Source organism: Microtus pennsylvanicus, chromosome 3 (genome assembly GCF_037038515.1).
Source record: "Microtus pennsylvanicus isolate mMicPen1 chromosome 3, mMicPen1.hap1, whole genome shotgun sequence".
In the NCBI taxonomy this organism is placed as follows: domain Eukaryota; kingdom Metazoa; phylum Chordata; class Mammalia; order Rodentia; family Cricetidae; genus Microtus; species Microtus pennsylvanicus.
The window spans coordinates 64,452,646-64,471,381 of record NC_134581.1 but is presented as its reverse complement, the minus strand read 5'-3'; the positions used below and the strand labels follow the sequence as shown (position 1 = coordinate 64,471,381).

Below are 18,736 nucleotides of genomic sequence, written 5' to 3'. Positions count from 1 at the left end.
ATGTATGTGTATGGTGTATATGTGTGTGTGGTTGTGTGTGGTGTGTGTTATGTATAGTTGTGTATGTGGTGTGTGATGTGTATATATGTGTATGGTGTGTATGTGTGTGTGTGGTTGTGTGTAGTGTGTGTGTACATAAACAGGTGGGGGGCAGGGAGGATGCTAGAGAGCATCAAATGTCTGTATGCGCGACAGAGAAAGAATCTCTCTGTGTATGTAACACACAGAAAACACCAGAATACATGTGTGACACAGAACACCAATGTGTTTGTAGGTGAGGGAGCACCTGACCTGGTGCCAGCAGCCCCATCTCTCTGGCACTCTGAGAAATCCAGTCTCTTCCTAAGTGGACCAAGGCTGGCTGGAGGGTACCAACTGGGCTGCTGACCTATCAGCCTTTTAGGACAAATGAGGTTGGGCCAGGCTCCAAACACCTTGGCTATCCTGAACTCTGGGTTGCCCTGATCAAGCACCTGGCCCCTGAGTGCAAGGGAGGGCGGCCCCTGCCCACTCGACCCAAGCACAGCCAGTCTCGGGAGCTGCCAGCCTTCCGGCCAACCCACAACCTCAGGCCATTTAAGGGATAAATTATGAATTTTAATTGTCAAAGCATCTTAGTGTTTAAAGGCTTCTATATATAGGCTCTGCCCTCCAGGAGTGGCCGGCTTAGAGAGGAGCAGGGATTGGGCAGGGCCCAGAGAAAGTCAACTGTGGTGACAAAGGGCTCACGGGCTTTATCCTGGATTCTGGCCAGGGCACCTCACCCTGCTGTGTGATCCTGGAGGACTGGATCACTTTTGGAGCTCGCTGCTCTGCAGGGTCACCTGTGCTGGGCCTGCCTGAGTAGACAGCACCCCCTTCCTTGAATAGGAGCTGTCCCTTGGGTGAAGAGACCTGGCTCGGGCCTATGTGAAGTGTTGGCAGGGAGGCCAGAAACCCAGATCCTGCACCCCAATGACCTTCTGAGCTGAGATGCCAAACTAGGCTCTCAGGGACAGAGGGGCACCCTGAAGGCCCCTACCCCATCCTCTTCACTTCTAGGGCCTCTCACAGATACCCCAGCCTACCCCCACTTGGGGAGCCCCAGGCCTCAGGCCTGAACGCAGACTCACAGATGAGAGCAGGCCAAAGCAGAGGGAAAAGAGGAGTGGGGCAAGCAGCAGGGATTGGGGTGGGTAGCAACTGGATCAGCATGGCAGTGGTGGCTGGGAATCTTTCTACAGGGCCCCTGGCATCAAGCATCCTGTGGAAACCACAGCTACCCACCAAGGCCGGTGGTGTCATTAACCCCCATTTTGTGGTTACAACATTGGAAACGGCTGGGTGTGGTGGTGCATGCCTTTAGTCGCAGCGCTTGGGAAGCAGAGGCAGGGGGATCTCTGTGAGTTTGAGGCCAGATTGTTCTACACAGTTCTAGGCCAAACAGAACTATATATAGAGATCCTGTCTCAAAAGAAAAAAAAGAAAAGAAAAAAAGAAAAAGAGAAGAAAGGAAAAGGGGTAACACAAAGAGGTTCTGTGAATCTGTTCGCAGCCACAGCATGGTAGGAACTCTGGAGAGTCTAAACTCTGCCTCCCTCCCCACAGTGTCTTACAAAACATTCGGACAAAGAAAAGCAGTGTTCACACAGCCAGGCAACTGGTGGCATCTTCACAATCAGGAGGATTGGCATAATTATCCCTGTTCTGCTGATCAGAGGGCTAAAGCACAGAGAAGGCATACCATTCGCTGAAAGTCACACAGCCACAAGGGGCAGAGCTGGGATTCCTTAGACCCCAGCTTGTCCTGATCACTCTTTTAGAGACCCCTGAGATCCTGAAGGGCTCTTACCCCTTGAGACCACAATGTCTTCCTTTGCAGTGGGGCTGGCAGGCTTCATGCTGCCCTCTCACCATGCTGGGCACAGAGAGCTCATGAAGGAGGAAGAAAGGCATTTATGCTGAGCACAAGATGGCCCTACTGGCCCTCAATATATCGACCCCACTGAACTGATGGGGAAACAGCCTGGGATGTTAGTTCAAGGCACTGTGCTAGTTTAATCCAGAGGCATTCAATCTTAGAGACCATCACACAGACGAGCAATGATGTCAAGAGCACCAGCACCGCCCATGGCCCACAGAATCTCAGGCTGGCCTAGGAAGGCCCACTGGCAGCTATCTTCTCTGCCATTCCAATATGGCCACCCCACTCATGGTGGAGCTAGGTCATGGGTGGTAGCTCCTTTGCTTGGACACAGGCTATGCTGGGCCCGGCTCAGGCCCAGCTGGGTGACCCTATGGTTGCCCTTGCACAACCCCATATGTGGTGAGGAGAGTGAAAACCTTGCACACTTCTAAGAACTGTGTCACGTGTCCAAGGCTGGTGCAGAGAGTGGAGCCAAGGGAGCGGCCCCACTGTGAGCAGTCTGTCATGGGAGGCTTGCAAGCTAGATCTTAGCAGCCTCTCTCAGCTCTAAGATGCCCACATCTTGGATTCAAGCCAAGGGACTAGAGATAGCCAGGCCCCCAGCTGTAGCAGGGGATCAAGCAGAAAAGGGTTGTTGGTCAGGCCCCGCCCGCTTCCCAGGCCGAGAGTGATTCTCTGCAGAGGGAAGCAGAGGAGGTGGAAGGGAGAGATTAATTCCCTGAAATGGAAAAAAAATAGAAAAACACACACACACACCACACACCCTAATAACATGTAATAAGAGGTTGGAGATGAGGAACAATGCCCTGGTAATGTCACCCTGGCGGCAATCAATTTGGGTGTCACATGAAATAGGCATAATTATTCCGCCAGCCCTGGCGCTTGTCTCTAACCAGCTCCAGGGGCCCAGGCCTGGGCAGGGAAAGGGGGGCGAAATCAACTGTGGGTACACCAGGCTGGCAAGGGGAGGTACTCCAACTTGGCCTGCTAGTACCTGGCTTCTTAGCCCCTCTGGTGGGTCTTGTGGTTTAGGGACCCTTGGATGCCCAGGAGCTATCTTGCTTGGTCGCCCTTCATTTGTTTGCTTGGACAAGAGCAATCAGAGAGGGCCCCCAGGGAGTTGTGAATGCCAGGGGCAGGAGCACACACACGTTTCATCCAGCAGTTGGCCACCACATTCTCGCTAAGCACTCACCAGTGCCAGGCCGCATGTCAATGCCAGGGTGCAGGAAGGGAAGCTGCAGAGAGCTGAGCAGAGAGAGAAGCACAGGCTCCCTGTAGCTCCTGAGCTAGGCAGCCCCTTCCCATCCTGAAGTGGACCCAGAGTAACTGGCACCCACCTGAATACTTCCTTCTTGTTCTTGCTGCACAGGGACTCAAGTCTTACTTGCTCTGCCTTCATTTCCACGTCCTTGCGGAACCCCCCTCCCATCACTCCTGCCCACGCCTGAGCGCAGAACTTTTACGGACAATATCCCCCATTTCAGAGGAAACCGAGTTTCGTGGGATAATAACCACTTAGTGAGGTCCAGCCCACACTGGACGCTGTCTGTCTCAACCCCCTTTCAGATGCCATAAACCTTGAATCCGAGAAATGCAAATCAAGGCTATAATGAAATCCCAGTTTACACTCATTCAATCAGGAGAAACCAGGACAGTCAGTAGATAGCATGGACTTGTCTGGGGATGGAAGGGTGGGAGGGGCACGCGTCCCCTGTGGGAGAGGCATAAAGTGGTCCAACCAATTTGGAAAACACTTTGGCACAGTTCCTAGGAAAGCCAAACATGGACATGCCCTTCAGCCCAACAGATCAGGGCACTTCCCACACTGCCTCAGCAGACAGGACCAGGGGGATTGTGGCAGCACCATCTCTAAGAGCCAGAAAGATCAACAACCCAAATGCTCATCAACGGGATGGCTATGAATACATTGTGTTACATTCAAGCAACAACCAAACCCATCAGAGAAAAATGAATGGGTGCTGAATATTCACTATCATTTGCAAAAATATGATAATGAACGAAAAAGTCAATTCCATTTATATTTTATACAGAGTTAAAAATTACTAAAATGCCACAGTTCTTATATATTACTTTGTTTTTGTGTTGGGTCCTGAACCCAGGACTTCATGAATGCTAAGCAAGTGTCCCACGACTGAGTTACACCCTCAGCCCCAAACACAAGAGGCAAGAGAAATTTATATAGTGCAGGGTGGCAACCGCCTCATGAAGAGGAGCTGAGGATGAGGCATGGAGAAGACACAGGAAGAGGCAAAGGATGAATGTTGAAGTTGGAGAGTTGGATCGTGTGTTCATTGTGTTATCGTGAGCACTACTCCTATTTATTTTATTATTTTTGTGTGTGTTACTGTGTAGCCTTGACTACTATAGAACTCACTCTGTAGAACAGGCTGGCCTTGAACTCACAGAGATCCACCTGCCTCTGCCTCCCAAGTGCTGGGATTATAGGCATGTGTCACCATGCCCAGGCAAGTACTACTACTACTATTATTATTATTGGTTTTCGATTATTATTATTGGTTTTTCAAGACAGGGTTTCTCTGTAGCTTTGGAGCCTTGCTGACCAGACTGGCCTCCAACTCACACAGACCCTCCTGCTTCTGCCTCTTGAGTGCTGAGATTAAAGGCCTGTGCCACCTCACCCCCACAGTGAGTACTACTTACAAACGCATGGATCAACAAATGAACAGGCTAGGCCTGGAATAGTGAGAACAGCTACCTCCCATGGTCAGAAGGAGAGCATGTTCGTGTGAACCCATGCCTGCAAGATGGGGGGCTTTGGAGAGGTCAGTCCACCCTGCTGGTTGTTTTCTCCGCTAGAAAACTAAATCTTGGCACTCCCTCCAAGGAGAAAACCGGAAGCACATCTGATATGAACTGTGAGCAGCTAGCACTCATGAAGCACTCACGGCTCACTCCACACCGGTCTAAGTGCTCTGTGTGTAGTAGCACATTTAACTGCCACCATCTCCATTGAGGGAGATACTATAGTTAACTCCACTTTATTGGAAAGGACATGGGGGCCCAGAGAGATTAAGTAAGTTCCCCAAAGTCACAGAACGAGGCAGTGGTGGAGCTGAAGCTTGAACCAGGCCTGTGACTGCAGAGTCCACTCTCTCAAAGGAGTGACGCTGGAGAAGCTGAACGCTCGCTTGCTTGGCAGAAGCGCAATTGACCCGCACACTCAAGGGTATTCACTTAACCATTCATTCACATAAACAAAGGTCAGAATCAAGAATGCCTCAGGTGTGTTTGGAAATGACCCTGCCTTCTCAAAGCTTTCTTCAGAGAGTCTCCTCTCATTCTGGAAACCCCTGCTTTGCGTATCTCTGCAAAACCTCCAGTCACCCTCTTCTAAGAGCCTGACTGCATCAGCTCCCACAAAGAACCGCCCTCCTGGAGAATCTGCCTTGGCTCTCCCCAGTCTCTACCTGGGACATCTTTAGCGCTTAGCTTGCCCTACCCATTCTTGCAGCTAAGGTCTCCATGGCCCCTACAAGTTGTCCTTGCCAGGAGGTCCAAGGGCCTCGATATCTTGCCCATGCCCAGAGGTTTGCCTAGGTATTCAAGGTAATCAATAGGATCTAGGCAGGAGCCGAGCAGGCAGCTACCAGGATGTACAGAGTAAATGCATGAATGAATGGGCTGGCATGCCATCATGTGTAAATCAATGTGGGTACTTAGAGCAGCTAGGGGATGCTTCTTGAAGAAGAGAGCCCTTTGAAGAAGGATGCTAGACCAAGCCAAGGGAGGATACAGGCATATGGGGAAGAACTGGCAGGGAGAGAACAAAAATACGACCAGTGGTCATGTTCTGGGAGGGGAACCTGGAGCTGGAAAATCACACAGAGAAAAGCCAGACAAAGGTCCTACCCTCCCCACCCCGCTCCCAAGGCCAGCCTTCTACTTTCACGAGCACCTAACAGAGGCTCAGCTGAGCCATCCTGGATACAGGTTCTGCTCAACTTTTCTTTTCTTTGCTAAGCAACAGAACATTCAGGAGGAGGAGGAGGATAGTGACCCTCTAGAATTCTGAGTTTAAAAAAACAAACAACTATCTAGTGTGGAAAACGTGTGTTTAGGGACAGGGACAGAAGAGATGACTCCCCAGGATCAAAGAGGACCGTGACAAGTAAAGCAGTCTTGTGGGATCCCTCCACCCACAAAGCATCAAACCTTAGCGCGCAGCACACACCCATCCCGTAAAAGCTGTTTCCTAAACCCACATTTACTCCAGGTCTAGGGAGCCTCACAGTCTTGATGGAACCCTACTCAGGGCCATCTCACACTTCACCCAGGACTGGAGGAGAGGGCACAGAGACAAGAGCTCCACGGGGTCCTGTCCTTCTTTGGCTGAGTCTCCTCAAGGAGGCAGCTGGGTGTTGCCCTCAGATCTTGTGATACCATGTCCCCTTTTCCCTGGCACCTTCAGCGTGGCCCCAATGCCTTCTTCACCTTTCTGTCACCTCAGGCTTGCTTCCCAGCAAACCAGGTGCTAGCTCCTTCCCAACGGCTGAGGACTCTGCACCCCTGTTGGCCTACACAAGGACAAAGGGCCAGAAGCAGTGGAACACCCTTCCCCTCATTAGCAGCCCTCAGTGGGTCCAGGGAAGCCCCAGGTTCTCTGCATGCTTGGTGGACTCCCCTGACACCAAGGCCCCGCGTTGGAGTCGTTGGCATCACGGACAGCAGGGCTGAGCCCACAACCGAGAACCAGGAGAGCCGGGCGCCCTCTGGCTGCCCAAGCCCAGCCAAGGACTTGGGGAAGGCTGGACTGGCAGAAAGGGGCTGGCCCAGATGGTCCTGCCCCCACCTCAGGCCTCTTGCACTCCCACCCACCAGGGCAGAGCAGTTCCCATCTTCCATGTGCCCTGGTCGCCACTCCACCCACCCACCACAGGGCCTCTGAGAACAAAGGGGAGGTGCCGCCACAAGAGCTGGTCAGGGGCTGGGCAGAGGCCCCAACAATAAGAGACCCAGGGGACTGCCCACCTACCTGGTCCCACCCCTCCTCAAAGTGGGACCCACCTAGAGAGAAACATCTTCTGGGGTATCTCAGAGGGCAGGAAGCCCAAAGCCCACCCAAATAGGGTGTGTTTGGGCACACACCGGAGGCTCCTTTCTCACCTCCCCCTTTTTAGCAGGCTTCCACTTCCCACCCATTTCCCTCGGAGTGAAAAGTGGGGCAGGAGGAGGTGAGAAGCCCAGCTTAAGGAAGACAAAGGGGAGCCCCGCAGGTTCCTGGGTCTTCCTCAACTGGACTCCCTCCCTCCCCTTTCTTCCCCTCTCCACCTTCCTTTCACCCGGGAGGAGCCAGAAAGGAACCCTAAAGAGGTTGGGAAGGCTCCCGAGGAGAGAGGGGCAATCCTAGCTGGAGCCTGAAGAGAAACTGCTCCCTAGTTGTGTCCCCAGACTTGGGGGTGTTAGCCAGGGCTGGGGAGGTGGCCTCTGGACCACTGAAAGGGACCTAAGAGAGCATACCCTCCGGGTGACCAATGCCCAGAATGGGAGCGTGATTTAGGAATGAAACGGAGTGGATCTCTCCTTGACCACGGGTCCCAGTTTGCCAACCCGAGAGATCTGTAAGGGCCAGCGGAAGAAAAATGGGAAAATCATTTGAAACTTGAGGATCAGGCCTGTGACCCCAAAGGGGGTCTGGGTGATACAGGATGTCCTACAGAGCCCCAGGGGGGTGAAGCCTGGGGCGGACAGCTGCTCCCTTAGGCACTCACCGCAGGGCTGCCGACTCGGGCTCGGCCACCGTGGAGGGGCTCACCTGCATCTCGGGCGCGCTGTCCGTCCGCTCGGCGCGGTCACCAATCGCATGTCTCTCTTGCCGGCGCGGCCCCAGCCCCAGCCCAGCCCCCCTCCTCCGTCTCCTCCTCCAACACCTCCGCCCGGTCCACGCGCCCTCGCAGGGCTGGCCGTCCGTCTGTCTGTCCTACGCGGGCGGGAGCCCAGCCAGCCCCGGGGCAGGAGCTCGGGAGTCGGGGGCGGAGGTCGCAGCCGAGGCGGGCTGAGGAGCTGGCGCGCTCAGGACGCTTGGCGCGGGCTCCGGGAGCCTAGCTCTGTCCCTCGGGCCGGCCGGGAGCCGCCGCCACGGCCTCTACCGCTGGGGCCGGGGTCGAGGCCGGGCGCTCTCCGCAGCGGGGCCGGGGCCAGGGCTGGAGCCGGTGGGCAGCTGCCGCGCATGCTGCTCAGAGCCCCGCGTCGGGAGGGGGGCCCGAGCGGCGCGGGTGGGGACTCCGCGCGCTCCGGGACCGGGACGGGTCCGGGTCCGGCCGCCGCCTGCGCTGCCGCCCGCTCCGGCTCCCACGCCGGCTCCCGCTCGGGCTCCGCGCTCTGCCGCGGCGCGGGGAGGGAGCGAGAGGAGCGAGCAGCGAGCCAGGGAGGGAGGAGGGACAGAGGGAGGGAGGGAGCTAGAGAGCGAGCGCAAGAGCCGGGCGGGGGAGGAGAAGGCGCGGCCGCAAAACCTGGGTGGGGGTCCTTCTTTCAGAGAACCGGGCGAAGATCGAGGAGCACCCCAGCAGCTGTCCAGCGCCCAAGGGGCAGCGAGAGTGGCAGCGGGGCGCATACGAAGAGCGCTCCCGGGCCGGCGCCCCCGTGCTCCCGCCCTGCACCACGCAGTGCCCCTCTGGGTCCCAGGCTCCGGCTAGTCTCAAGCCAGCCCGGCCTGCGGTCTTCCTAGGGAGCGTGCACCCATTCGCGTGTGATTGTCACTGACCACATGCATGTGCATGTGAGCGCGTGTGTTCACACGTGTTAACTGGGGTCACTGCACACGGCTGTGTGGACCGACACACGCACGTGGACAGACAGGACCCCCCCCCCAAACCTGGCCAGGGTTGTTTAGAGGACGGCTGACGAGGGTCAGGCCTTGACCCCTCCTCTCGAAATGTCTGGGACCCCCCCTCCCCCACCCCACCACTTCCTAGGGATCTTGAGGCGAGGCTTGCAGAACCGGAAGCATAGGAGGGCAGTGTGGAAGCAGAGCTTTCTTAGCGGGTCTACCCGGAGGCCAGGTCTAGAATACGCCTTTGCGTTCTGGTCCCCACCCCGTCGGGTTTCCTGTCCAGCAGAGGGCAGCAGGCCTCTCTGGCAGGCTCCTGAAGGTGGCACTTTACCAAGCAACCAGCAGAGGGCAGCACAGAGCCTCGGTCTGGGCTTAGCTATTCACCACCCAACTCCCTAAAATAAATACCGAGTTTGGTGGATCCTGGCCTCGGACCCTATCTTCAGATGGCCCCAAAGAATAAGATCTTTACATAGAGACCCAGACCTTTCTCAGGCCACAGACACAGAGACTAGCCTGGCAGGGTGGGCTGGCAAATACTGAAGCAGTCAGACAACCCATTAGAGCCTCACATTCTTCTACTGTACGCCCTTCCCATCTGCTCGAAGCCAGATTCCCCTTAAAACTATGCCAGTATTGGAATAACCATCAATGAAGACGTCACAACGCAGAGGCCCCTTCTCCCCATTAGCACCTCAACATTCCTGATAGATTGTGGGGATGCCGGCAGACAAAGAAGGAAGCTGAGCTGGGAGGGAAGAGATCCATCCAAGGCCTGTCCTTTTCTGGGGTGGGCAAGGACCCCGCTCCCAGTACCTCACTCTCCTTCCGAGGAGCCAGCCTGACATTTCAGAGATGCCTGGCTGGTCTGGAGAGGCCAAGCCCAAGTCCCCACTCCCAGCGCTGCCTTGATTTCCACAGATGAACCTCACACACAGTCCAAAGAGTTGCACAAACCTGTTCCAGCGAACCCGATTCTGGATACCTCTCATCCTCACTGCCACACCACTGCTCGGGACACTCCTGCCTTCTGTCTATGGCCATCCTTAGCTCAGGCCTAGCTAGAACCCCTTCCTCGCAGGTGTCGGCGATGCTCCATGCATCTTACATTCTTCATCCAACAACCTCGGGAAGAGACACTATTACTCCCCTGTGACAGCAAGCAGGAACCCCAGCCTCAGAGAGGTTACGTGACTTGGCCATGGTCACACAGCTTGTAAACCGTGGAAAGGGAATTTGAATGGCTTTCCAGGGCTGAGTAAACCAGTGGGAGGCAGGCTTGGCAGAGGGACTTACTGGTAGGAGGGGAGGTGGGGCGGCCACACATGAGTCCCCTCCCTTCCAGAGCCCAGTGCAGGCAGCTCGCGGGGGCCCCCCAATTCCGTGATCCTAGCACCCCTTTCCAGTCTCCCCAGCTCCCCCACCCCGGCTGTTTGTGAGTTACGGGTGAGCTCCCGCCCTCCCGCGCCGCCTCCTCCCACAGCCCGACAGGAATAGACGCTCTCTAGCTCCTGCGTAAAGGCTCTGCCAGACCCGTTGCGGGGCGGGGGCGGGGGCGGGGGCTATTCCTGGTGCGGCGACTGACGCAGGCAAGGCGCGGCCACCGCAGATCTCCGCCCCCGACTCACCTGCTTCCAGCCTCAGTGATCTGGTCAGAGAAATGGGGGAGAGTCCATCGCTCCCATCCTCAGTCTCCAGTTGCTGGATGAGGAAGCTGGTGTATCAGCCCGGGGTCTTGTGGTGCCCACCTACTCATCGTCTCTCCGTGTCCTGGGGCGATGGAGATAACACCCCAGCTACATCCATTGTAAGCAGTAACCCAGACATTGTTCTTTCTCTATGTCTCCTGAAGAAAATGACTCCTCTCACCAGTGGAAGGAGAGGGTTCAGCTAGGGCCTAGTCGTTGACCATGTCATTCTGACCCCATAAAAAAGGAGGCTAACCCTGGGCCCCCTTCTTAACTAGATGTCTGGTGGGGTGGCTCTCAACAGTGTTCTCGCAGGTCCCAGGGCCACCTGTGGAGCATCAGGATGGCCCAGTTTGGGGACTTCTTTGCTACAACCAGAGCTACAGCTAAGGAATGCTCACTGCAACTGTAGGCCTTTGTTGGTCCGTGGTCCACCTCCGGGTAAGTCTTTCTTCTGGTTTCTGTCGCATTTCAAGAGCAAATGAAGACCTCCCTCCTCCCTAAGGCCAGACTTAAAGGCCTCAGGCAAGGCCTATACCCCTGTTGCTCTGTTCTTCCACTAGGAGCTCCCAAAAACAGGTGGGAATGAAAGGTCTTCATGTCCAACTAAGCGAATCCTAATAAAGAAGCTGGGGGTTCAAGGAACCAGCCTGCTGTAGCCTGAATCCTGGCCACAGAGCAGGGCCTGAGTAAGCTTTCCAGGGCATGTGGAGGAGGGGACCCTCCCTCTAACACAGGAGGGGGGGACCTTCCCTCTAACACAGCAGGAGGGGTGGACCTTCCCTCTAACACAGCAGGAGGGGGGACCTTCCCTCTAACACAGGAGGGGGGGACCTTCCCTCTAACACAGCAGGAGGGGGGGACCTTCCCTCTAACACAGGAGGGGGGACCCTCCCTCTAACACAGGAGGGGGGACCCTCCCTCTAACACAGGAGGAGGGGACCCTCCCTCTAACACAGGAGGAGGGGACCCTCCCTCTAACACAGGAGGGGGGACCCTCCCTCTAACACAGGAGGAGGGGACCCTCCCTCTAACACAGGAGGAGGGGACCCTCCCTCTAACACAGGAGGAGGGGACCCTCCCTCTAACACAGGAGGAGGGGACCCTCCCTCTAACACAGGAGGAGGGGACCCTCCCTCTAACACAGGAGGAGGGGACCCTCCCTCTAACACAGGAGGGGGGACCCTCCCTCTAACACAGGAGGAGGGGACCCTCCCTCTAACACAGGAGGAGGGGACCCTCCCTCTAACACATATCCACCAATCTGTAAGCCAGGCTCTAAGCTCGGTTTTCATCTTCATCTCAAGAATGGCATGGCTGTCAGCTGTGGTGGTTCCTATCTGTGATCCCAGCACTCAGGAGACCGAGGCAGGGGATTTGCTGCAAGTTCCTGAGACCCCATCTCAAAATAAAATGATAAAGTGGCTACAAAGAAGGCCTGATACTGCAGATGGCATCATACAAAAGAGAAAGTAGGAGCTGGGTTCATGGCTGCACTGTCCAAGCTTATTCTGCGCAGAGGCCAAGCTGGGCTTTGGCGTGGTTTGTGTTCTATTTCCAAGCCCCAGCTATGTTCTCCTTCCATTCTTAGAGGCTGAGGTTTTAGGTGGCAGGGACCTAGCAGGGGCAGGCTTCCCCGGAGGCACAGACTGGAGAGAATGGCACACACAAGCCTGCCTCCGTGTCTGCTGGTCCTGCCTGCTTGCATCCCAGCAGCTCATACGGTTTTACGATGATGGTTATTTCTGAAGGCACTTGAAATTAATGATGGCTCTGAAATGGCTGGGACAGCAGAGTCATTGCTGAGACCTCTAATTAGCAAGAAAAACGGAGCCGAGGAGCTAGGAGGCAGTGGAAGCTGGGTAAGCAGCGGTAGGCATGGGGTAGGGGGGCTAGGGGTGGTGCCCGCACTCAAAGCTTTCAGAGCTGGGTGCCCAGGTGAACCATATTCTGTTTTGTGCCACCTTGAAGGGGAACTGCACCTCTCTGGGCCAAAGTTCCCTCAATTATACGCCAAGGCCTCAGGATTCTTCTGCCCTGCCTAGACAATGGGGATAGTGAGATAAGGTCCCTTAGTTCCTTAGAGGAAAATTCTAGGTTCCTAGAAAGCTAAGTACTAAACTCAGGGCCCTTGGTACCCCCGGGAGCCACAGCAGAGGCCCTACTCTACGCCATGCTCTGAAGTCCTTTACGCTCAGGTAAAGGCTGCTGGCATAATGAAGTCCTAGAGATTCAGGCTGGAGCGAAGTGGATTGGGACATGGCAGTTAATCCATAGGTCAGAGCCCCGTGATGGTGCAACTGTGAGGCGGACAAGGGAGTAGGGACCTGCAGGAGCCCAATGCAAAGTCTCCACCCTGGCCACAAGGGGCTCCTGGATCCCACATAGTCACCCCTCTCTGTTCACTCAGGGCTTGGGTTGTAGTGCCATCACTGGGAAGGCTCCAGAGTGAGTGATATGCCCTATGTCTAGAAGCAGAGTAGTCAGTAACCCTCAGTGGAGGGTGGGGGGTGGGTTGGGGGCACGGCGTTCAACACCGAGGGAAGGTCAGAATGCTCTCAGGGTCCTCAGCAGAAGCCCTGGCAGGGTTGGAAGGCTACCTGGCCTGGATGTGAAGTCCCTTGGGGCTGAGAAGTAAGAACTTGGTCTGAAGCCAGGACTGCCTGACTCACTCCAAAGCCCCCAAGAAAAGACCCAATGCTGTTCCTGACTTTAACTTATCTTGGAATGGGAGGAATCAGAGAAGCGCTCTCTCCACTGGAATAAAAAGATTAAATTGAGAGCAAAAAATATGAAAATATAGTGATTTGTATGAAGGGACCACTCTCCAGCTCCTGGGGGCCCTGGGCTCTGTGCTTGGCAGAGCAGCTGCTCCTAAGGGCCTGGGCTTGGCCGTCCCCATGGAGCACACGAGGGGAAATTCGAGCTAATGCGTGCAAACAGGCAGCTCTGTTAGCAAACCCATTCATTAAGCACTCATCTTGAGTTCCGATGTCCTGGAGACCCGTCTATTAACTCAGAACCTGTTGTTCTCTGAGGCTAAAGGCAGTGTGGTAGATCCAGAGGCCCTCGGGCAGCCTTGGGTTCTAGTTCTCATACTCCCTCTAACTGTTGTGTGACCCTGCACAAGTCACTGCTCTTTCTAAATTTCAGTTGCCCTCTAATCGGCGGAGCTAAGGTGACTCCCAGTGACTCCTGCCTTACAGTGTCTCCCTGGGTCATCCCAATCCCCCTGAGTGCAGATGGACCAACTGACTCACCTCCTTCCCCTTTCCAGTGTCCTAGGGCTTCACACAAGTCAAGCAAGTATTCTAACCATCGAGCAACACCTCCATTCCCCGACTCACTTCTGATGAGTAGAATGTGGCGGAAGAGATGGGATGTCACTTTGGATATAAGATTATAAAAAAGAAAAGAGAAGATGCAGCCTCTGTCTTAGGTGTTTCCTGTCCATGGTCGCTCGTTTATTCTAAGGGAAGCAGCTGCCACACCATCAGCAGCTCTATTGAGAAGCCCACTGGAAAGGAACTGCTGTCTCTAGTCAGCACTATAGGACCCAAGGCCAGGGAGCCAACATGGAAGCAGGTGTTCCTCGAGCACGACTCTGGGAAGATCACAGCTCTCTGAATACCTTGACTGAAGCCCCAAGAAATCCTGAGTCAGAGAAGCAACTCTGCCTCACTTGGATTCCCTCCCTGAACAATCTATGAGGTCATATTATTTGATTCAAGCCACTGCACGTGGGGATGATTTGCTACAAAGCAACACGCACCTAAGGCAGGCTCCACCTGTTACATGTGTGCAACCATTCCTTGCTCTCACCCTGGCTTGGGACACGGGGATAATTCAGGCGAAGTGCCTCCTGCCAGTGGGGTGAGGAACTGCACAATAACTTAGCGGCTCCCTGATAAGGTTGAAAAGATGCATAGTCTGTTACTCAACAGCTCCATGCTGGGTACATATCACGGAGAACCAGGCTAGCACAGAAAGGGCCACTACGATGCTTTTGTAACAGTAGAGGTCAAAAGCATTGGCTATACCTCTCAGTGGCAGGAAGATGGACAGAGTACAGTGTGATCACACAACGGGATATCAAATGATGATGACAGACCCAAGAGTCACACAAGCTAGTTTAGACAATCCCATAATGCAGCGTGGAGGAACAAAGCAAAGATACACACAAGGCCGCAACATTATGTCACATTCAAAAGCATACCTTACGATCTGAGCACGGCTCTCTACACACAGGGGAGGTATGCGCACAGGAGAATGACCGCCACTCTGGGAGAGTGCCACTTCTCAGAGAGGCAAGTACCCCCCACAAGCCCCCCCCTGCTCCGAACTGTGTTAACTGCTCAATTGGCAACTCATTTGATTCCTCAACAGCCCCATAGGAGCCATCCCATTATTTGTTCTTAGGGAAGAAACCGAGGCATGAGGTACCCAGGGAGATAACCCTGGGCTCCTACATCTAGTGGGCACCTGGGGCTTGGTTCTCACTCTGCTGTTCACATGGGGGAAGAAATGGCCTCTAGCTATTCTTTGGTCACATGGGACACTTTTCCTCTTCCTAAATATTTTAGGCTGAGATGTGGCAAATCTTAATCAAGCAGTTTGTGGTATGTGTGGAGCCTTCGAGTTCAGTGCAGCGCCAGTTACTAGACCTGTGAGGGAGGCTAAAACCAGGGAAGAGTGCACGAAGAAGGCGGGCATAAGGCCATCCAGTTCAAGACAGTTCGAGTTTATGTTGGCTCAGTTCACAGACAGATCAAGGTTGAGGTTAAGGAATATGACTGAACATTTGTGTCATTAGAGGTCCTCACGTAAGCCTCAACCACATCCGTAGAGGGACTGTGGCCATCCCCATTTAGCCTGTGGGGAAATAGTACCAGAAAGGTTGAGCATCTTCTCCAGCCCACACGGCAGACATGAGATTAAAGGGACATTCTCTCGTTCCATCCTCCCCTGCCTTCCTGTGATAACATGTAGACAAGAGTCCAGGATTTGCTGCCCACTGGGCTATCTCAGTCTAAACTAGGAGAGCTGAGGGGATTTGGGAGGAAGGGGACCAACTAGAACAGACTTCCCGTCCTGGGATAAAGAGGCAGGTACTTCAGTGGACTCTCTAGTGACGAGGCACTCAACCATCCATCCTTCACTCATCCATCCACTCATTCATATATCACTCAACAAACATTTGCCACGGCCTTCTCTGTGCCTCCAGAGCCCATAGTCTAGCAAACAAGATTCAGCCCAGTGTGATGGCAGGCTGTGTTTGCACACACACACACACACACACAGAGCAGACACTAGGGAATCAGGACAGGCATACAGGAGGTAGTCAAGGCTGCGCTGAATCAAGGAGTGAGGAGACAGTTATGTGTACAGAGGTGGGGAGGTACCCCACACAGACAGCAAAGATGCAATGACCCCACCCTTGGGTGGGAAAGACCGCTGCTAGCCAAGGAGACTCTATGGGGTGTGAGGCCGAGTTACTGCCACCTCCTCAGTTTGTAGGCAGCTGGATCCCTGGGCTATGGCAGCCCTATGGGGCAGACTGGGCCCTGCTCCAGAGGGATTTAGAGCAGGGGAGTTCAAACCATAACGGCGCGTGTAATTATGTGCAAAACTGAAGGAGGGCTCCTTAATAATTGATGGTAGGAGAGAGTAAATATCGGCAGAGGCACCCGGCTGCATCGCCCCGTCCCGTCTGGCTGGGGCCCAGGGCAGCCGCCGGGCTGCTAATATGCCTATAAATTATTGAACTTATAAAGAAGAAAGCAGGTGTCATGTCGAACCCATAAACAGCTTGTTAGCTAAGACTAACGAAGGGGCGGCGAGCCCCTTGGCATGGCATCCACACCCCTATCCGGATTACAGGGGGGGAACCAGAGGCAGAGAGGAGAGAGTCCAGTCTGTCCCATTTCTGGCCTCCCACCATCTGATCTACTGTGACATCTGGCAGTCCTGGAAGGGGAGAGGAGATCAGAGTCGTGGGTGAGAGCTAGCCAAACTGTGGACAGTGGACAGACATGGCCATGCACCTGCCTCAGGGGTTGAGGAGCAGGAGAAATTGGGAGGCCTGTGGGGCACACTTCCTAAGGAAGCCACTATTGACCGTATCACCCTGGCAGACCACCTGTCCTCTCCGAGTGGCTTTCCACTTCAGTTGCCTGGGCTAGTCTATTTCGGTAGACGATGAGGAGGGTCCTACGAGTGTACATGCATGACATTGCCGGTGCAAAGCTTTAGGAATGGGTGCTCCTCCCCATCTACCTCCAGCACACAGAGCCTCCTAATTAGATCAGGCCTAATGAGGCTTCTCTCCACCAGACTGTTTACGCTCCATTAAGACCCGAGTCCAGGACAGCAGCTGGGGAGGCACAGTGAAGTGGGGGAAGGTGCTGGGCTACCACCTAGCCCACCCAGGCTCCTCTGTCTACAGGCATCTCATCCCAAGGAGTAGAGAGGGTGGTAAATGGAGACAGGGCGCCGGAGTTAGAACCAGAATTGGCTCCCAAGAGTCTCAGAGGTGCTCATGGCATGCTCAGTTCTTTGTCAAGGGAGGCTTGCAAATCCCTAGCTAGACACCAGGGGGTAAGGTGCAAGCCTGGCACCTCTTGGGCTGGCAGCCCTTACTCAGTTCTGATACCCCCAAAAGGCATATTCCTCAAGTGGACGGAAGGAGAAACTCCAAAAGCTCTCACCAGGTGAGTCTCAGCGTGGCATTTTCTCTCTGGGAAGGGGGTCCTCTCATGTTATCGTCTATAGACTCAGTCTGTCCTCAGTATCTGCTTTATAGACCCAACACAGAGGCCCTGTGGCTGTCCAAAGCCAGGCAGCACTGAAGCATCTGGAGTCTGAGCCTGCTGATCTCCCCTTGACAGTCGGACCTCAAGCTTAGCCTTGACCAGGTATACAGTGTGACAAGCCAGGAGCTCCTTCCTACCTGGCTATCCAGCCCATGCCTAGTGTGGTTGCGCCAGGCAGGGGTGGTAGGAGTCTGTGATATTAGCTAGACTGGCATAGTCAGAGAAGGGGTGGAGGAACCCTCAAGGTGCAGCCCACTCTGGACTTTAAGGAGAGCTGTCTACCCTAAGAGGGGCATCTTTAGTCTGGGACCACAGGCCATTTGTGACAGATAGGACCATCAGTCTAATTTCTAAGCTTATATCAAACTGAGGGGACAGTGCACAGAGATGTAGCAGAGTGGCCACCAGGGGGACAGCAAGGCAGGACAGACCTCTGGGCAGGGAGCAGGTAGACGTAAGTCCTTGGATAGTGGGTACGGTGTGGCCACAGGTCAGAGGAGACCGGATCTCTGGAGCAGACTGAGGCAGCCTCCAGACCCTCTTCCTTGTTTGTTCAGGCAACACACTGATGGCGCTGAAGGGAAAAGCTGGGACATGTGTGATGCCAGGCTGCACCCTGGGGCTAGAGGCCACATGAATTCAGTGACGGGAGGGAGGCTAGGAACCTCTGGTCTGCTGTCTCCATGGGATCTGCTCTGCCCGTACAAGTCTACCAGCCCCCATCTACCAAATCAGACATTCTGTCCCTCCTGTGACAGGCAGTGTGTGAGGACCCCACTGTACCCCCAAGTCAGGTTCCATACCCCAGGAGTCACAACTATGGTCCAAAAGCAGCAAGTCAGAGAGAAACTTGCAGAGACTTGGTGCTGTTTTCTGGTAGGTTGAAGATCTTTCTGTAGCCCTTACTCCCCTCTAATATGGGATGGGGTCTCTTTGTCCACAAGGCAATGGTATGTGTGATGGCTGGGTGAAGCTTCTGGAACATGATCTTTCCTGGCCAAGCACTTAGGTAGTTTTTTCTGTGCCTGCCTTGTCTGATCTAAGCTCTTGCTCCAGCAGATCTTGAGACCCCAGTGAGATGGCCCATTGTGATCATCCTGACCATTGCTGCAGGCCCAGCACACCTCACCCTCAGGAGGAAGACCCATTGTGAGCAGAAGGCCAGTGTGGCTTCTCTGTGCATATCTAGTTTGGGGACATGTTGGGGACATACCTGTGTAGTGTTGTGGGCCTGTGTGCCATGTGTCAGGGTGAAATTTGGTGTCTTTTTCATCAGAATTCGGGAAAGTCAGCAGCAGGCCTTTCTGCGTCTCTTTCTGTTCTTCAAGGCCTGTCAGCCCTGGGAAAAAGCTCCTAATGTCCCGTGCAGTGTCTGCCCTCTGGGCAGAAGAGAGCAGCGAACACAGACAGCATCCTTTGTCCGTCCTCACTGCCTGCCTGTCTCAAGCCCCACCACATGCATGAGGGCAGGTGAGAGAGGGAGGATGTCCTGATTCCAGGGATCCCAGGGGAAGAC

At 54.6% G+C, this 18,736-nt stretch overlaps 1 protein-coding gene across 11 annotated transcripts in view; it reads right to left on the bottom strand.

The window, feature by feature from the left end:
* Lingo1 (leucine rich repeat and Ig domain containing 1) overlaps positions 1-18,736 on the bottom strand; it is a 189,420-nt gene that overhangs the window by 9,194 nt on the left and 161,490 nt on the right. The window contains exon 1 of one of the 11 annotated variants that reach the window (XM_075965819.1): positions 9,678-10,055. The exons of 7 other annotated variants lie outside the window; for them this stretch is intronic. In XM_075965819.1, coding sequence (XP_075821934.1) covers positions 9,678-9,764 — 87 coding nt within the window. In that variant the 5' untranslated portion in view covers positions 9,765-10,055. Of the gene's footprint in view, positions 1-7,659; positions 7,833-9,677; positions 10,056-10,362; positions 10,491-18,736 lie in introns of those variants that run through there. 3 more of the 11 variants (XM_075965820.1, XM_075965828.1, XR_012910016.1) reach the window with 3 other exon arrangements.